Source organism: Zootoca vivipara, chromosome 17 (assembly GCF_963506605.1).
Source record: "Zootoca vivipara chromosome 17, rZooViv1.1, whole genome shotgun sequence".
Classification (NCBI taxonomy): domain Eukaryota; kingdom Metazoa; phylum Chordata; class Lepidosauria; order Squamata; family Lacertidae; genus Zootoca; species Zootoca vivipara.
Window position 1 is genome coordinate 5292627 of NC_083292.1, and position 15498 is coordinate 5308124.

A 15498-nucleotide genomic window follows, 5' to 3' on the forward strand; every position below is an offset into this window, starting at 1 on the left:
AGTTTAGATTAAGGGGATGGGGGAATATGGGCTGGCAGCGTTGTGTGAGCCCTGCAGAAAAACTTGTGTGCGTGAGCAGCACAGACCTCGCAATAAACACCAGCCTGAAAGCCCCCAGACTTACAGTGGAGGGAAGCGTTTCATAGTTCTCTCTCTTTATTCTTCAGTTCTTGCCAGCAGCAGCTCCCTGCTACGGGTGTTCCCATCACACGGCACAGGTTTGATCAGATGCGGAGCATGTTTGAGGAATACGTCAGGAGCAGGACCCTGCAGAATTGGAAGTTCTGGATCGTATCCTTTTCCCATGCATGCAAATGAGAGCCTGCCTTGTTTGCTGGTCAGATCCTAATCTCAGTTCACTGATCTCAGCACTATCTACTCAGACAGGCAGCTCCTTGAGGGTGTCTTTTAAAGGCTTCATCTGCAGCCACTCGGCCCTGGGCCTTTTTGCATGCTCTGCTGCTGAATTAGGAGCAGTCTCTTAGCATGACATAAGAGCCCTTAGAACTGCCAAGGGCCATTGAGCTTCCAGAGCTGTGGGCACCCACGTCTTGTGCATAGTTAGCGATAAAGGCCACTTGCTTCAGGGTGCAGATTTATAGCTTAGCTTTAGCAGTCAAGGCATGCCACTAGATTGTCCCTTGAATCCACCCAAGCCTGAGGGTCATATGAGCCTGCCTTCTGCCTTGCCAGCATTTCCCACTTTCAAAAGTGACTTATAGGCTGCTGGGGTTCTTTTTAATGGAAATGGCAGTAGGCTGGTATCTTTCACGGCAAGGGGTCACCCATCCTGGAAATGAAAGCAATATGTCATCCAGAAACCACTTTGGCAAGCAAGATGTGTTGCGCTCTCTAGGTTTTGAATTCCCTTAAAAGCCCAAGAGGATTTTTTTGCGTCAGTGGGAGAGACAACTCATCGGAAGCCTTGATGCTTTGACATAGTGGAGAGATGATTCTCCAGGCTTCAGTTTAAGATTATAACTTCTCATTTCCTGTGATGTATATCAGACAGGAAGGCTCTGGCAGGAAGGAAGCATTTTTCTTTTCTTTCTATTTCACGACGTTGTATGTGTCTGAGCCTTGAACAGAGCTATTTACAGGACTGGCCTGGAACTAATATTGCTGTCCCCAGTTGTTGCTTCTTGACTTCTGGCTTCCCAAGCAGCTGCTGCTTCTACCAGTTAGAATTGTCCAGCCACAGCTGCATGGACATCAGCATCAAACATGGCTAGAAAGTTAACTGATGGGAAATCTCTTATTTATTTGCTTAGAGCATTTGTTGATTGCCCAATCAACAGAGTCCTAAGGGTGGTTTGTACCAAGTTCAAAAATGCTAAAAGTACAAATGTTGAAAAACAAATTGAAACGAGCAATTCAATTTCCTGCCCCCGAAACCAGCACAAGGTATCAATTACAGAGTTTAAAGTCCAGTAGAAACAATCCATTCCGTGGGCAAAAAACGTACAGTAGTTCTAAAAGGCCTAGGAGAATAAAAGGGTGTTTGCCTAGTACCCAAAAGATCTTGCTGTAAGCATCAGCCAAGCCTCATTGTGTTGTGTTTCCCATAATGGGGATGCCCCACTACAAAGTAATGGGCTGTGCAAGGGTTGGGCCATCAGCCCAGCGTCCCATTTTGGCAGGAGGCAGCAAACTCTTCATTCAGGGCACTCACCATGCCAGTCTACGCCTCTGGTCTGTCCCCTGTGCCTGGTACTCTGAAGATTCAAGCCTCTGAGCATCCAGGTTCCATTCAGCTGCCCCGTTGCTTTTCTCCCTGTTAACTGATCTGCCCATCACCTTGTTCCACCCCATTCAAAAGCCACCAGTAGCTGACAGCACATCCGATAGCCATGAATTCCATGTGTAGTGTAGCAGTTTTATTTGGTAAGCCACCATACATAAGATAAAAAGGCATTCAGGTGAGTCAATTCTGCGTGGCATGAAGGCCTTTTGAGAGCAAGTGAGGAAGTGGAGCAGGACACTGTAGAAAAGTGGCCTCTAATGGAAAATTTAGTGGCTTCCAAAGAACCCCAGAATTTTAAATTTTGTTAAAGAGCATTATCCTAGTCCTCATGGTTCTGGACGGAGTTCTGAAAGCGCACGTACATTAGGGATTGCTAAAGCAGTTCACACAGTGCCCCATTTTAAGCAATGTGTTTCCTTTGTCAAGACTTAGTTGCCATAACTGCCCTCACCCAGATGCACGATGAATTCTAGAACAGTCTCTGTTGTGCATTTCTGTTGCAAAAATATGAGTGCGTATTTACTTTCCCCTTAACTCACATTGCTGTGCAGTTCAGCATCATAATTAACCCATTGTTTGAAACATTCAACGGAATGGTCTCTACAACCAGCTTAGAAGAGTTGAACCAGACAGCATTGGCATGGGTAGACCAGCACTGCTCCCTGCCTGTCTTGAGGCCAAGTAAGTAAGGAGTTGGGAGTTTCCAAGGGGTTGTTTATCCCATATTCCCTCCTGGAGCATCATAGTGGTAGCTGAAACATCACTGGAGAGTCTCGGTCAAGGCTGTTAACTCAGTCTGCTGTAGTCTGATTTGGAGTAAGACTTTCATTAGCCCAAATTAGCACATCTAATGGTCAGGGAAGCTGGGAGTTTTTAGTCCAGCAGTACTAGGGGGAGATTTTTCCGTTTGCACGTAAAAAAAAAGCCAACTTGAATTCTGTACATTCAAGTCCTGCTTTATGAACATTTAGTATGTGAAAGTTTACATATCCAAACACAATGAATTAGTACCCAAACCTCTCTATACACACCACAGATTCAGATATCCTAAAAGAGATCATTTTTTACTTCCTTGTTTGCTCTGTGGTGGTTGGCAGAGATAGAAGAGATCAGACAAATGGAGAGGATTTCCCCCCAAGTATTTTTGGCTTGGGGGGTGGGTGTCAAAATCTGAGGCGATTAAAAGCAAGATAGTGTCAAATGATTCTGAATATCTATGAATTCAAAATTTTCTCTCAAATTGCTTGTCAAATGGAAATTCCTTTTGAGAGCAAAAGCACCAAGCAATGATGGACATGATTTTCCACAAAAAATGTGTACATTCTGAGACCTAGTGAATGGTGGGGAGCAATGGATCCTACTACATTACTGCAACTAACCAAACTGGAAGCCCCATGGAACAGCAGGATCCCATGTGCTAAGAGCAAACTCACTCTTTGACTGTGGATCCTTAGTAGACTAAAGAAGAGGGAGGGTATCATCAGGCTTGGAGGAACTCCAATGTTGGCAAGAAGTGCAAAAAAGTATTCGGAAAGAAAACAGATGTGGGGTGAGGTGGAAGATGGCACAGCTTAAGAGAGGACTGAGCCGCTTGCTCTTCCAGGGATAAGTTGGTATCAAGCAACAACCTCAAACTGCACAGCTGCTCCTTTGCAGTGAGCTCAACCCCTGGTAGAACAGGTAGTGTGCCCACCTTCCAGAGCAGGGAACCACCAGCCCACAATAGTTTTGAGTGATGCACAGTTCAGTGAGGTACAACACCCTCTGTGTTGCATCAAATAAACTAGGGTCCATTACAGCCCAAGCTGGATACTTTTATGATAGACCTGTTCCGTTGCAAGAATCTCTCCTGTGCAGCTGTGGTCACACTTAGTATGTGCATCTGTGTTTGTCTTTGTTGGAATTTTACTGCAAAGCACCCTTGAGCTTGCATCACTTCTTTTGTCAAATCTTGGTTTCTTTCTTTTGCTTCTCTTCCCATCCGTAGTGGTTCTGAACACTCTTCGCCACTTGAGCACAACCACCTCCATTCTCTCTGACCCGTCTCGCTTGCCAGAACAAGCTACCGAGGCAATGCGCAAGCTCAACAAAGCAGAAACCTAACCAAAGGCAACAGCCTGACCTCAAGCCGCGACAGATGCCCAAGCCTTACCGAGGCCCAGAGAGACTTCCTTGTGGTCGATCCAACTTCCAGCACATGGGGGGCCTTGGCACTTGGCTGAGAAAGATGTGTGGCGGTGGGGGGAGCCAATTGTTAAATACTGTGCTTGGGTTTAGTCAAACGGGAAAGCCAACTCAGGTAAATAACGCAGAGTGAGATATCTGCACCCAGCAATAGAAGCACTACTTCAATGCAACATACTGAAAATATATGCAGTGCTGATGTTTTTCTGCAACTTGACCTCAGGCATCATGGCTCGGAGATGGGGATGGAGGGGGCAGAGGCACGACGAAGAGCCATGTGTTAAAAGGGAAATGTGTTTCCATCTTTGTGAAATATAACTTGCTTTTATATTTTGTTCCTGGATTTTTGGTCTCCCTTCTACGTGGGATTCTGGCTTCAGCCTTTACTGGCTAAGACTTACGCATCCACGTGACCCATATTGGCAGGAAACGGAGCATAAAGTTCCTTCCTGCTGCCATAGTAAAAGGCAAACCACCTTTGAACCAGAGCTAAGCTATGTTGGTTGGCTATGGTGGGAACAGGATGCTGGACTAGATGAGCTCTTCTCCTGTTCTTATGAAGGGGGCTTCCCCTGCAGATTTTGAAATGGCTTTGGGAAGGGGGGGAAGGGCATAGTGTTCGCTTGTCACCTCCTCGACCCCGGCAGACGTTCAGGTGCATCAGAAGCAGTCCTTTGGATCCTGACTGGTGACTAGGGTGGGAAATACATTCATAACCAAAGGAGAAAATGTTTTAAAAATTCACAACGGTACCCAGAATGCAGGATGTCTTTTGTTAATGTGAAATCCCCTCTAGCTTTGTAGCCTTTGGGGAGCCAAGATATGCTGACACGCCCACCCCCTTTACACGGGAGAGTGTTTCTTTAAGCTCTGCTCATTCTGTTCTGAAACAGAGACCTTTTTACTCCTGTGCAACTAGTTTAAGCTCTAGGCTGTGTGTTAGCCTTGCAAAGGGGTTCACAAAAGTTACTAGCCCATCAGCAAAAGGTTCAGTAGCCTGCCTGCCCACACATCTTATTAGCATATATTGGCATGCTGATGGCTTCCAAAACAAAACTTACCTGCCTGGTCACCTTCAGTGGCTACTTGGTTGCCCCAAGCCACAGGCCTGTGCCTGAAAGCCCAACACAAATGACTTAGTGCCACCAGAGAGATGTGAACTGTCTTTTTAACTTTAGGAAATATATCCCTAGAAACATGCTATGTTCTAGCCCAGGCATGTCCAACAGGTAGATTGTGATCTACCAGTAGATCACTGGATGTCTGTGGTAGATCACTGCTAGATCACTGGCACCCCTAAAAAAAGCTCACCCAAAATTTTCCTCCTCCCTAAAAAAAGCTGAACTATGACCAGCTCAACAAGTTTGACCTAAACCCCCCAAAACAGGGCTTCCCTTAAAAAAACTCAACAGCTTTGACCTGAACCCTCCCCCAAAGGGGGTAGATCACTCCCAGTTTTTAACTCTGTGAGTAGATCAGAGTCTCTTGGGAGGTGGCCACCCCTGTTCTAGCCATTTAAAAGCCACTTCTGTTACTATCACCCTGCTCAGCTATAATATTCCTTAACCAGGAGGTCACTTCAGGCTCTGATTAACATTAACCAAGGTTTAAGGCCAGCAGAGGGAATTTATGCATGAGAGGCAGGCTGTTTTTGGGGGGTGGGGGGTGGGGAGAGATGTGTCCCACAGCCTGCTTCTACCTCTACTAAAATGATGACATATGGCCATATGCAGACAGCATCTAAAAAGAATGTATGCTTGGGGTGTGGGGTATAAAAGAAATGCCTCTTAAGATTCTGCTTGTCATCTACAGTCTTTATAATTTATAACAAGATACATTTCAGCATTCAGTCTGCTGCAATTTTTTCGCTTGTCAAAAAGCATGTTTTTTTAAAAATCGATTAATATAACCCATTAATTGATTAAACATTGCAGCCCTACTCATAAGTATTTGTGAATTTTATAGCTGCTGAATGTACAATGCAGATTTGGCACAGATACCATTCTGCTTCCTGTTTCCAGGCCCTTTTCAGCTTGATGCATTTAATTTAGAATAGTGGTGTCTTGTCTGTGTGGACATCTGTTCTAGAAGAACTCCATGCAGCTATGCAGGAGGCTGGCCTGATACTGTGAATCATTCTTCTTCCCCAACTCTTCTTAACCCAGTTGTATCTGCACTTTGCATTTTGCTCCACCCTACTTTTAAATAATAATAATAATAATAATAATAATAATAATAATAATAATATCTGAAGTGCTTTTTAAAAGTCTGTATTTTTAAAACCTAAAAGTTCACCAGAGCTCTGCTTAATCTAGGACCGCTGCTTCCTCCTCTTTGGAACTGGTCCTCCATTCATAGCTGTCTCTCAGTAAGCTACATTTGCAGGAGGTGGGACCAGATTAGAATCATAGAATTGGAAGAAACCACAAGGGTCATCTAGTTCAACCCTCTGCAATGCAGGAATCTTTTTTCCAGTGTTGGGCTTGAACCCGAGTCTCATGCTCTACTGATTGAGCTTTCCCAACTCCTGGTCTCTTCTCTCAGCCCTTCAGCTCCTACTTGGGTACCATACATGCTTTATAGTGTGGTCTTCCTCTGGAGCTTTCTCCAGTTCCCCTCAGCATGCTTTTTAGTGGACCTTGTCCCTGAAGCCACCGCCATGCACAAAGCAATGCAATCTCTTCTTCTGTTGAGGAGTATTTTAAAACCAACCTGCTCTATGGGTTTTCTCAGCATCAGAATGGCTGCAGGCTACCTAAAAATGTAGCAACAGTTTTGTCCTGTGACCTGCCAAGAATTCTAACTAATGTTGGAGTAGAGCATCAGTTGCCAACATCTGCAGAGCAGCTGACAAGGTGATTTCTTTTGGGCAGGGTGGTTTCTGCTGGCTCTGGTGGCATTGGAGGGAGGGAGCTACAGAGCTAGCAAGCACCTTTCTCTCTCCCTTCCCCAAATTGTTAGGAAAGCTCCTGAACCATCTCATATCATTTCATACAGGCCTGACAGTTAATAAAAGAGGTAGGAGCTTCCTCGCATGGGCCAGATTTAGGCTCTGGGCCACTAGTTGACCTGTTGTTGTGTGAAAAGAACTATGACCTCCCTTTCACCCAGTTCTGTTATTTCAATGTTTTTCTCAGACATTGGCAGCCATAGCAGTATTTGAAGAGGATTCTTGCCAAAAAAACAAGACACTAAACCTCAAGCTGTAGTGGGGGGCGGGCAGTTGCTCTGAACCATCTCTGTTTGTGGCCCTGAGTTCCTCTACTCTCCCATTTCTTCAAATTTCACTCCTGTCCAACACCTGAACAGCATCTGAACAGCAGCAGGTACCGTGTTCCTCTGTTTCAGGAGCTTCCCGTTGTCATTCCCCTGCTCTCAGGTTGTGGCACTCTGCAAACAAGAGAGGTTTTTAAACTCTCCATTTGCTGAAATGTTTTCAGTTTACCTTCTGCTCTTGATTTTGTGCAAGTGCATTTAGCTTGGGAACGGAACATCCATCTTTCCCAGGAGCACTGAGCATCTTTACTCTGCAAACCATAAAGAGGTCAGCCTCTTTACTTTTCAGAAGCTGCTCTCAGGTACTTGCCTTCAGTGCAAAGATGGAGTTGGGTTCGCGAGAGTTCTTTTTGTGGAAAAGAGCTCTGCAATAGGCACATGCACACAGTTTTGCTCAGCCTGGGCCTCCCTGGGTGTACAAGGTTTGGCCGTTTCTCTTAGCATACAGTGGCATGAATACAGTGGCTTGGTTGACCCAGATGTGAACACGGCAAGGATCCTTTTCCTTTTAAGACCATCTTCCTCAACATTGTGCCCTCCAGATGTTTGAATTACAGCTCCCGTTGCCACTGAACGTTGGTCATGGTGGCTGGAGGGGATGGGAGTAGTTGGTCCAAAATGCATAAATGCCACCAGGCTGGGTGAAGGCTGGTTCAATAGTTTCATCCCAACTGTCTTCATACCTCATGAGCTGAACCAGAGAAAAAATATTCCTTTTGGACCAGGGATGGGAACTCCCATGAGCCCCTGACATCCTGGCCACAGATGGTGGGAGCTGATGTCCAGTGACGCCATTTGGCAGGGCAAAAGTGTCTTGGACTGGCTGTTAAGAGTTGAAGAACCCTTTCCCCTTGGCATTTAATCTCCTAAGGCAGGCATCCCCAAACTTCGGCCCTCCAGATATTTTGGACTACAATTCCCATCTTCCCCGACCACTGGTCCTTTTAGCTAGGGATCATGGGAGTTGTAGGCCAAAACATCTGGAGGGCCGCAGTTTGGGGATGCCTGTCCTAAGGGTATCACTCCTGAGATGCTTAACACTGCCTACCTTTGCTCAGGTGAACCTTTTTCTTATGAACTCCACCATCATTTTCCTCAGCCAGACAGGTGGTGATGAGTAAGTGAGCAATCAAGATTCTGTATGGCTTTGAAAAGGTACCAGTGATGCAGAGAGGTAGTTTCCATATGACTGTTCTTTGGAAGGTTGTGGATATTTTGGGACTTGCTTTAATCTGAATGATGCTCATAAAGTTGCATTTTGCTTAATAAATGGGGTTGGAAGCAGTACAGATAATTTGTATATTTCCTCAATTATTGTTCTGGGCAAAATTGCTTGTTTTGCAACTGCAAACGATAAAAGCTTTTTATAATTAATTGGTTGTATTTCTTTTCCTTTTTAACAAGCTGTGGGAAGATCTCAGACCTGCCCCTCCTTTCAGCCTTGTGGAAGATAAGATTTTTTTTGTTGCATGAAAATGGTGCTCCATGGCAACCTCTTGGTTTGGTCTCTTTCAACAATGCAATTGCACTTTTCTACAACCAAAATAAATACTCTCTCTTTTTTAGGATTCCATGGCGTGTCTTGTATTGTGTCAGGTTTCAGTGGAGGCATAGAGTCTCTGTGGTCATTCATCTGGTTTAGACTTCTGCTCTGCCCCATCCAGAGGATTAGGGAGCTGGAAAGTGTGATGAGAGCTCCAAGCAATTAAGATGCAACATTAAATTGTGGCTGCTGCCTCTTACGATGCTGAGTCTGAGACAAGTCTCTTTGAGCCCCACCACCCATCTTGTGCTTCTTTGTGTAAAACTAATCTTTCTCTGGGATCTTAAAAAAGCCCAGGACTGGGGACAGAACACTTGAGTTCTGGAGGTAATGCACGTCCGTCTTCTTCAACCTCAAGCACCATGAAAACACAATATCTTGTTGCTTCCACAGCCCAGTTCTCCAAGCTGTGAGGCTTCAGAGATGTCGCATTGGAGAGATAAAGGTTTTTGCGGTTCGAGGACCCGCCCCCCCCCCGCAAGAAATAAAGACACAGTGACACATGGTATAAGGGTTAATGGGTAGAATAATGCCAAAACTTTATTGGTTAAAGCAAGTGAGAGGTATTGGCTTAGGCATTGGACTTGCTAGCAAGCGTGACTCCACCCCGATGAGGAGCAGCGTGAAAAGGGGTGATCTGGAGGCTGCCGCGTTCTTTTAAAACAGGTAACCCGGCCCACAGGCTGACCCTATTGGCCAGCCAAGTCCCTGAACGCAGCAGCATGGATGGGTGGAGCAGGGGGCCGGACACGCCCCCCCCCTGCTCAGCGCGTAGAGCGGGTCCCACCCGCAAATTCCCCCCTCCCGGAAGAGGAGGGATCTTGTGAGCAACAGTTTTTTAGCATACATATTTGTAGGTGCAAAGTCTTAGCATTCACATCCCAACAGATACTGCTCCCCCATCAAATTCTAGGGGTGGGGGCATGCACCCTAACTATGCATCCAGAGTTCCTCCACTTTCTTCATTTATGTATTAGAACTCCTGAACATCCAATGTACTGTAGCTGAATCTTGGGAGGATTCAAGACACACAAGAGAGTCCTTCACACAGCAAATAGTTATACTATGGAACTTGCTCCCACAGGAGGCAGTAATAACCACCAGCTTGGATGACTTTAAAAGGAGATTAAACAAATCCACAGACGAGGCTATCAATGACTGCTGGCAAGGATGGCTTTGTAGTAGAGGTCATACATATATCTGAAAGCCAGTTGCTAGGAAACACAAGTGAGGAGAGGACTGTTCTTGCAGTCTTCCCAGTGACTTCTGGAAGTCCACTGAGAAGAGGAGGCTGGACTAGATGGGCCATTGGCCTGATCCAACAGAATTCTTCTGATGTCCTTATGCAGATGAACAACAATTCATCCAGTTCTTTTGGAAGGTTTAATTGAAGAGGGTGGGGAAAACCCATAAAGTACCACCCTGTTATCTTTTAAGAATTTATGTCATGAATAAGTACCAGTTTTTCCCCTGATGAGTGCGTTAAGCAAGCAAAGCTAACCATGCCAGCGTTGCCAGCATTTTGAAGCTGAACTGTTCTAGCAGTCCTATAATATTGTGTGCATTCCCCCCCTTCTGCTGCCTTGGAGTTTTGTTTTTTTAAAAAAGTTTCTGCAAGGCGGTTTGTGTCTCTTTGTGATAAATCACGTTTATGCTTGAAGAATCTGTGGGCAACCACACTTTCCTCCGTAAGACAAACATGCTGCATCAACTGTTCTTTGTAAGCAACAAAGAATCGGAATAATCAAATCAACACTATCAAGCTTTCTCAGAGTTGCAGGTCTGCAGTTCACACTTATTTTGAGTGTGCGCGAGTAGGATGCGTGCAAATGTCTGCAGATCTGCTAGCCAGATAAATGGGGAGTGAAAAAAGTCATGCTTGCAACACATTATAGTGATGATATACTGTAAAGGCTTACTTTACAATAATTTACAACAAATAAGCTAGTGCTAACTGAATATTTATAATTTTCAGAGTACTATGCCAAGAGTTTTGATGGACTTTAAGGACCAGCAGGTTTCTCTGTGTAACTTCGAAATTTTACCATCAAATATTAGAGACTCTTCCAGATGACCTCTTCATTTGGCCTTCATCTGCCTAGTTTTTATTATTGAGCATTTGGTTTGCTTTGCTTTCAGGGTGTTTACACATCTTCCTGTTAATCTGTTAGATCACCCCACGCATTTCATTGCATTTCCCCCATCAATTTCCAAACCACACGGAGTTCTCTCTCTCTCTCTCTCTCTCTCTCTCTCTCTCTCTCTCTCTCTGTGTGTGTGTGTGTGTGTGTGTGTGTGTGTTTTAGAGGATTTGTTACACTATTAGGGCAACAGAACACTTCAGTACACAGAAAAAGCAGTATTCAAAAGCAGAAAACTGAAGTTCCATTATGCATTTGACTCCCACAAAATATTGCCATTCTGGAGACACCTAAGTCAAGATTTATGCTGAGATTCAAGAAGAAGTTGTGAAATAAGAATGAAACTTGACCTTTGCAATAGATTTAGTGAAACCTATATGTAAATGTACCAGTAATTTCCCGAACAGAAGATGTTCCTGGCAACTGGTAAAAGTTCTATTAAGGTAAAGTCCTAATAAGGAACCTTTGCAGTCATTCTGGGTCCTCTTAACTCTCCTCAAACTCAATGCACATGTTACATTCTATTTTTGTCTTGTTTCTACATTTTCGTTTTTTCCCTACAGCACTTTGTTTCTTTATCATTGAAATTCTTTCAATAAAATATTAATACCAATTTTAAAAAAACCCACCTTAATGCATCAGAAACAAAAAGTTCAGATGGTGAGACTATCCAAAGCCAGGTCTACAAGGTCTAAAGAAAATAAACATGGATGCTGAAGGTGGTAGTATTTTTTTTTACCAACTGCTCCTGTAGATCCTCTACTTTGATTCACTGTCAAACAGCTCCTACCATCTGAACGTTCTCCCTGAAGTAGTCAGAATCTTCTTTCTTGCAACTTGCAGCCATTGGCTGGAGTCCTGCCCTCCAGAGCAGGAGAAAACAAGCTAGTTTCCTTTTCCATGTGACTTAAGATTTTTGAAGATGGCTATTGTATCTCCTCTCAGTTTCCTCTTTTTCAGGCTAAACATATCCAACTTATTAGGCAAGGTCTCCGACTCCCACCTGCTATTTTAATATAAAAAATGATAAACATTCTTTTAACACCTTCAGGAATGTTACATGTTAGAATTCATAGCTACGTCCATTTCATTCGCATGCTGCAAAATGCCAACCTCAAGGGCGCACCAATGGAACATGCCAGGGCTTGCTTCCAAGTAAACATGCTGCAGGGTCCACCTGCACGCATCCTGCATTGCTGGAGGCACTTCCATAAGCCTCATCTCTTTTCTCTTTTCCATGCTTGGGAGAAGTTACTGAGAAAGTCTGTGCAGCAAATGAGATCCTCAGCACAATCCTCTCTATGTTTACTCTGGGTAAAGTCCCTGTGAATTCCATGGGGCTTATTCCCGAGGGAAGTGTGGACTGCAGCCCGGGGGGCACATTCCCTTCCAGAGGCCACATGTCAAGGGTGGGCGAGGCCAGAAGCAAAAGAGGTGCAGCAAGTAATGCAGATTTGCCTTTCTACTGCACAGCCCCAGAAATGCTGTTCTCCATCCAGGGAACACAAGCAGAAACACTCACAGGGGGGACCCCGAGGCCCAGAGAGAAAGAGGCCTGGGGCTCCCCAACTTGTCTGTGCAATGGAACCCTCCAAACTCTCAGAGCCGCCACCCCAAGTGCCCCTATTTTCCAGGGAAGTCCCTGATTTAGAGAATCATAGAGTTGGAAGAGACCACAAGGGCCATCCAGTCCAACCCCCTGCCGAGCAGGAAACACCATCAAAGCATTCTTGACATATGCCTGTCAAGCCTCTGCTTAAAGACCTCCAAAGAAGGAGACTCTACCACACTCCTTGGTAGCAAATTCCACTGCCGAACAGCTCTTACTGTCAGGAAGTTCTTCCTAATGTTTAGGTGGAATCTTCTTTCTTGTAGTTTGAATCCATTGCTCCGTGTCCGCTTCTCTGTCCGAGAAGCTGTCCCTGATTTGATCCCCGAATGTCCCACTTTTCCTTAGGACGTGCCTATTTTCATTAGAGAAATGTTGAAGAGTATGGTATTATCCGACCTCTGAGCTGTCTGAAGGCAGCCCTGTATAGGAAAGCCGCCCCCCCCAAAAAAATGTTTAATGTTTTATTATGTTTTTATATATGTTGGAAGCTGCCTAGAGTGGCTGGGGCAACCCAGTAAAGATGTGTGTGGTATAAATAGTAAAATTATCATTATAGAATAGGAACATCCGTACTTTCATTGGAGAAATGTTGGAGGGTATGAACTCTTGGGTGCCGAACAGGTGAGTTCCCAATGCATTTGGAAAGTGGGTGTGTGCATAACAGGCAGTGCAGAAACCAATGCTAACCTATAAATGTTAAATATACAATTTAACTTTAAATAGCATGATTTTATTTTGTAATTCATTAAATGATATTCTCCACACCACATTTTGTTGTGAATCTTAAAAGGTGGCTTACAAATACATAAATAAATACATAAATACATATAACAGAGGATCTTCCAAATACTTTACATATATATTTAAATATTTAAAGACACCCCCCCCAGTTTCTTCCTGAGATCAAGAAAATATATATTATTGTATAAACCTCTCTTTAATAAAAATTACTCTTTATAAAATACACACACAAAAATGTCAATATAAAAATAAATGGATTTTTTAAAAAAATAGAATAAATATATGCATTAAAAACATTTAGACATACTGCAATGTGAATTTCTTGGGTTTATAAATCAAATTAAAAAGCCACATTTATTGGCAGGATTCGACTTTCCACAGTAAGGAATTGTCTCCTTCCCATTCTATTTGTGTTTTGAAATGACGTTTTGATTCCCTTGCAATTAAATCCTTACTTAGAGGTAAGCCCCGCTGAGCTTTAGTTTCTCCAGGGGAAATGTCTTCTGTATACAAAAAGGTGACCAGTTGATCTCATTATTGTGCAGCTGCCCCTCTACAAAATCTTTATCTCAAACAAACTGTATTTTACTATTGAAATTCAACATGCAACTCTGGTACTCTTGGAAAGCATAATAATATATCATTTTCCGATTAGTAAAAGTGGCTTTTTTGGTGTAAGAAATATTTTCATCGGGACACCTGGTCTTTCGGTGCTGAAAGCGCTGGCGGCATTCGGCTAGCTGCGTGATCTTTGCTGGAATCCCCCAGCCAGTGATATTCAGTATGCGATCCTGGCTTCTGTGAAACTGCTTGAGCAATCCAAGGAACGCCGTTACGGTGGCACAGCCTTCCTCTGCCTTTGGCGGTTCTGAAAAAGTGCAGTTGGGCAATCCTGTGAAGCTGAGACGGATGTTGGGCGGAAGCGCAATTGGCCCGGAAACATTCACCTGTGGAAGTTGAAACAAAGACAGAACCTTGTTAACAATGACATGTCCTGCCAGGGGCTGGGAAACCTTTCTGGGCCAAAGCACAACGAGGACAGTTGCCACTCCTCTCTGGGCACTCAGGGATGGGCAAGGGGTGCCACCTTTGTTCTGGCAAAATACAGGACAGGACGGTGTGGAGCAGGAGGGGGCATTGGGGCAAATCCACAGTGCGGTGCTGAAATAACTTCAAAGCAACCAAATAGGTAACTTCAAAGCAACCAATTGCAATCTATTGCAGCCTAACTGGGTGGTGTCTGTCTGTCTGTCTGTCTGTCTGTCTGTCTGTCTCTCTCTCTCTCTCTCTCACACACACACACACAGGGCTGGTGCTAGGGTTTTTTGCGCCCTAGGCAAGATCACCTGGCGCCCCCCATTAATAAAAAATAAAATAAAATAATAAATAGAAATAGAAAAAATAAAAATAAAAATAGAAAAAAATTAAAAAGTAGAAAAAACAAAAAACAAAAATAAAATAAAAAACAGCTGAGAGGCACGGCGAGGTGGCCTCAGGCTCGTGCTCCCCGCACACCTCCGGAGCTTCGCTCGCGGAGCGCGAGCCTGGGGCCGCCTCCACTGCAGCTGTCAGCTGTTGAGCGGCTTCAGGCCGCTCTTCGGAGGCGCACACGCGTCTCAGGATAGCGGGTTGAAGCCGCTCAACAGCAGACAGCCGCAGTGGAGGCGGCCCCAGGTAGCACTGGCAGGCGGCGGGCAGGCTAGCCAGTGCCCCCTCCATTTTGGCGCCCTAGGCAGCTGCCTAGTTTGCCTAAATGGATGCGCTGACCCTGCACACACACTTGTAAATCTGCCTGTGATTTGCTACACAGAGCTGAAATACATGACACTTCACACATACAGTACTGTACAGTAATACAGGCAGGCCGGGCAAAAAATAAATGGGGGGGCATATTCTGATGAGGAGACAAGCTTTGTTCCATGTGTTAAATTTCTGAAAGAAAAATATTGGGGGGAGGGGGGAAATAAGCCTTGTGAGGAGCTACTTCTCCCCCACCCTCCTCTCTCAAATATCATGCAGGCATCTATGTTCAGAATTGGGACTTCTGGGCTACACCAACACAAAACCGCTTGTTTCCAGATACTCAGAACCTGCTCCTCTCTGAGGGACCACCTTCACCCAGCCCAAACTTCAAGCAACTGGAAGCAACAACACAAAAGAAAGCCTTGCCCTGGTTTGCTCTTCCTTGGGGGCAAGATGAGGAGAGGGAGCGAGAAGGAAAAAGGAAAGGAAAGGTAGGAAGGAGGGAGAAAGAAGG

General features: G+C 44.7%; 1 protein-coding gene across 2 annotated transcripts in view; it reads left to right on the forward strand.

The window, feature by feature from the left end:
* MLXIP (MLX interacting protein) overlaps positions 1 to 8775 on the forward strand; it is a 58078-nt gene extending 49303 nt beyond the window's left edge. For both annotated transcript variants that reach the window (XM_060269524.1, XM_035097950.2), the window contains 3 exons: positions 168 to 291; positions 2296 to 2425; positions 3732 to 8775. In XM_060269524.1, the coding sequence (XP_060125507.1) occupies positions 168 to 291; positions 2296 to 2425; positions 3732 to 3847 (370 nt within the window). In that variant the 3' untranslated portion in view covers positions 3848 to 8775. The remainder of the gene's footprint in view (positions 1 to 167; positions 292 to 2295; positions 2426 to 3731) is intronic.
* The last annotated feature ends 6723 nt before the right edge of the window (positions 8776 to 15498 follow it).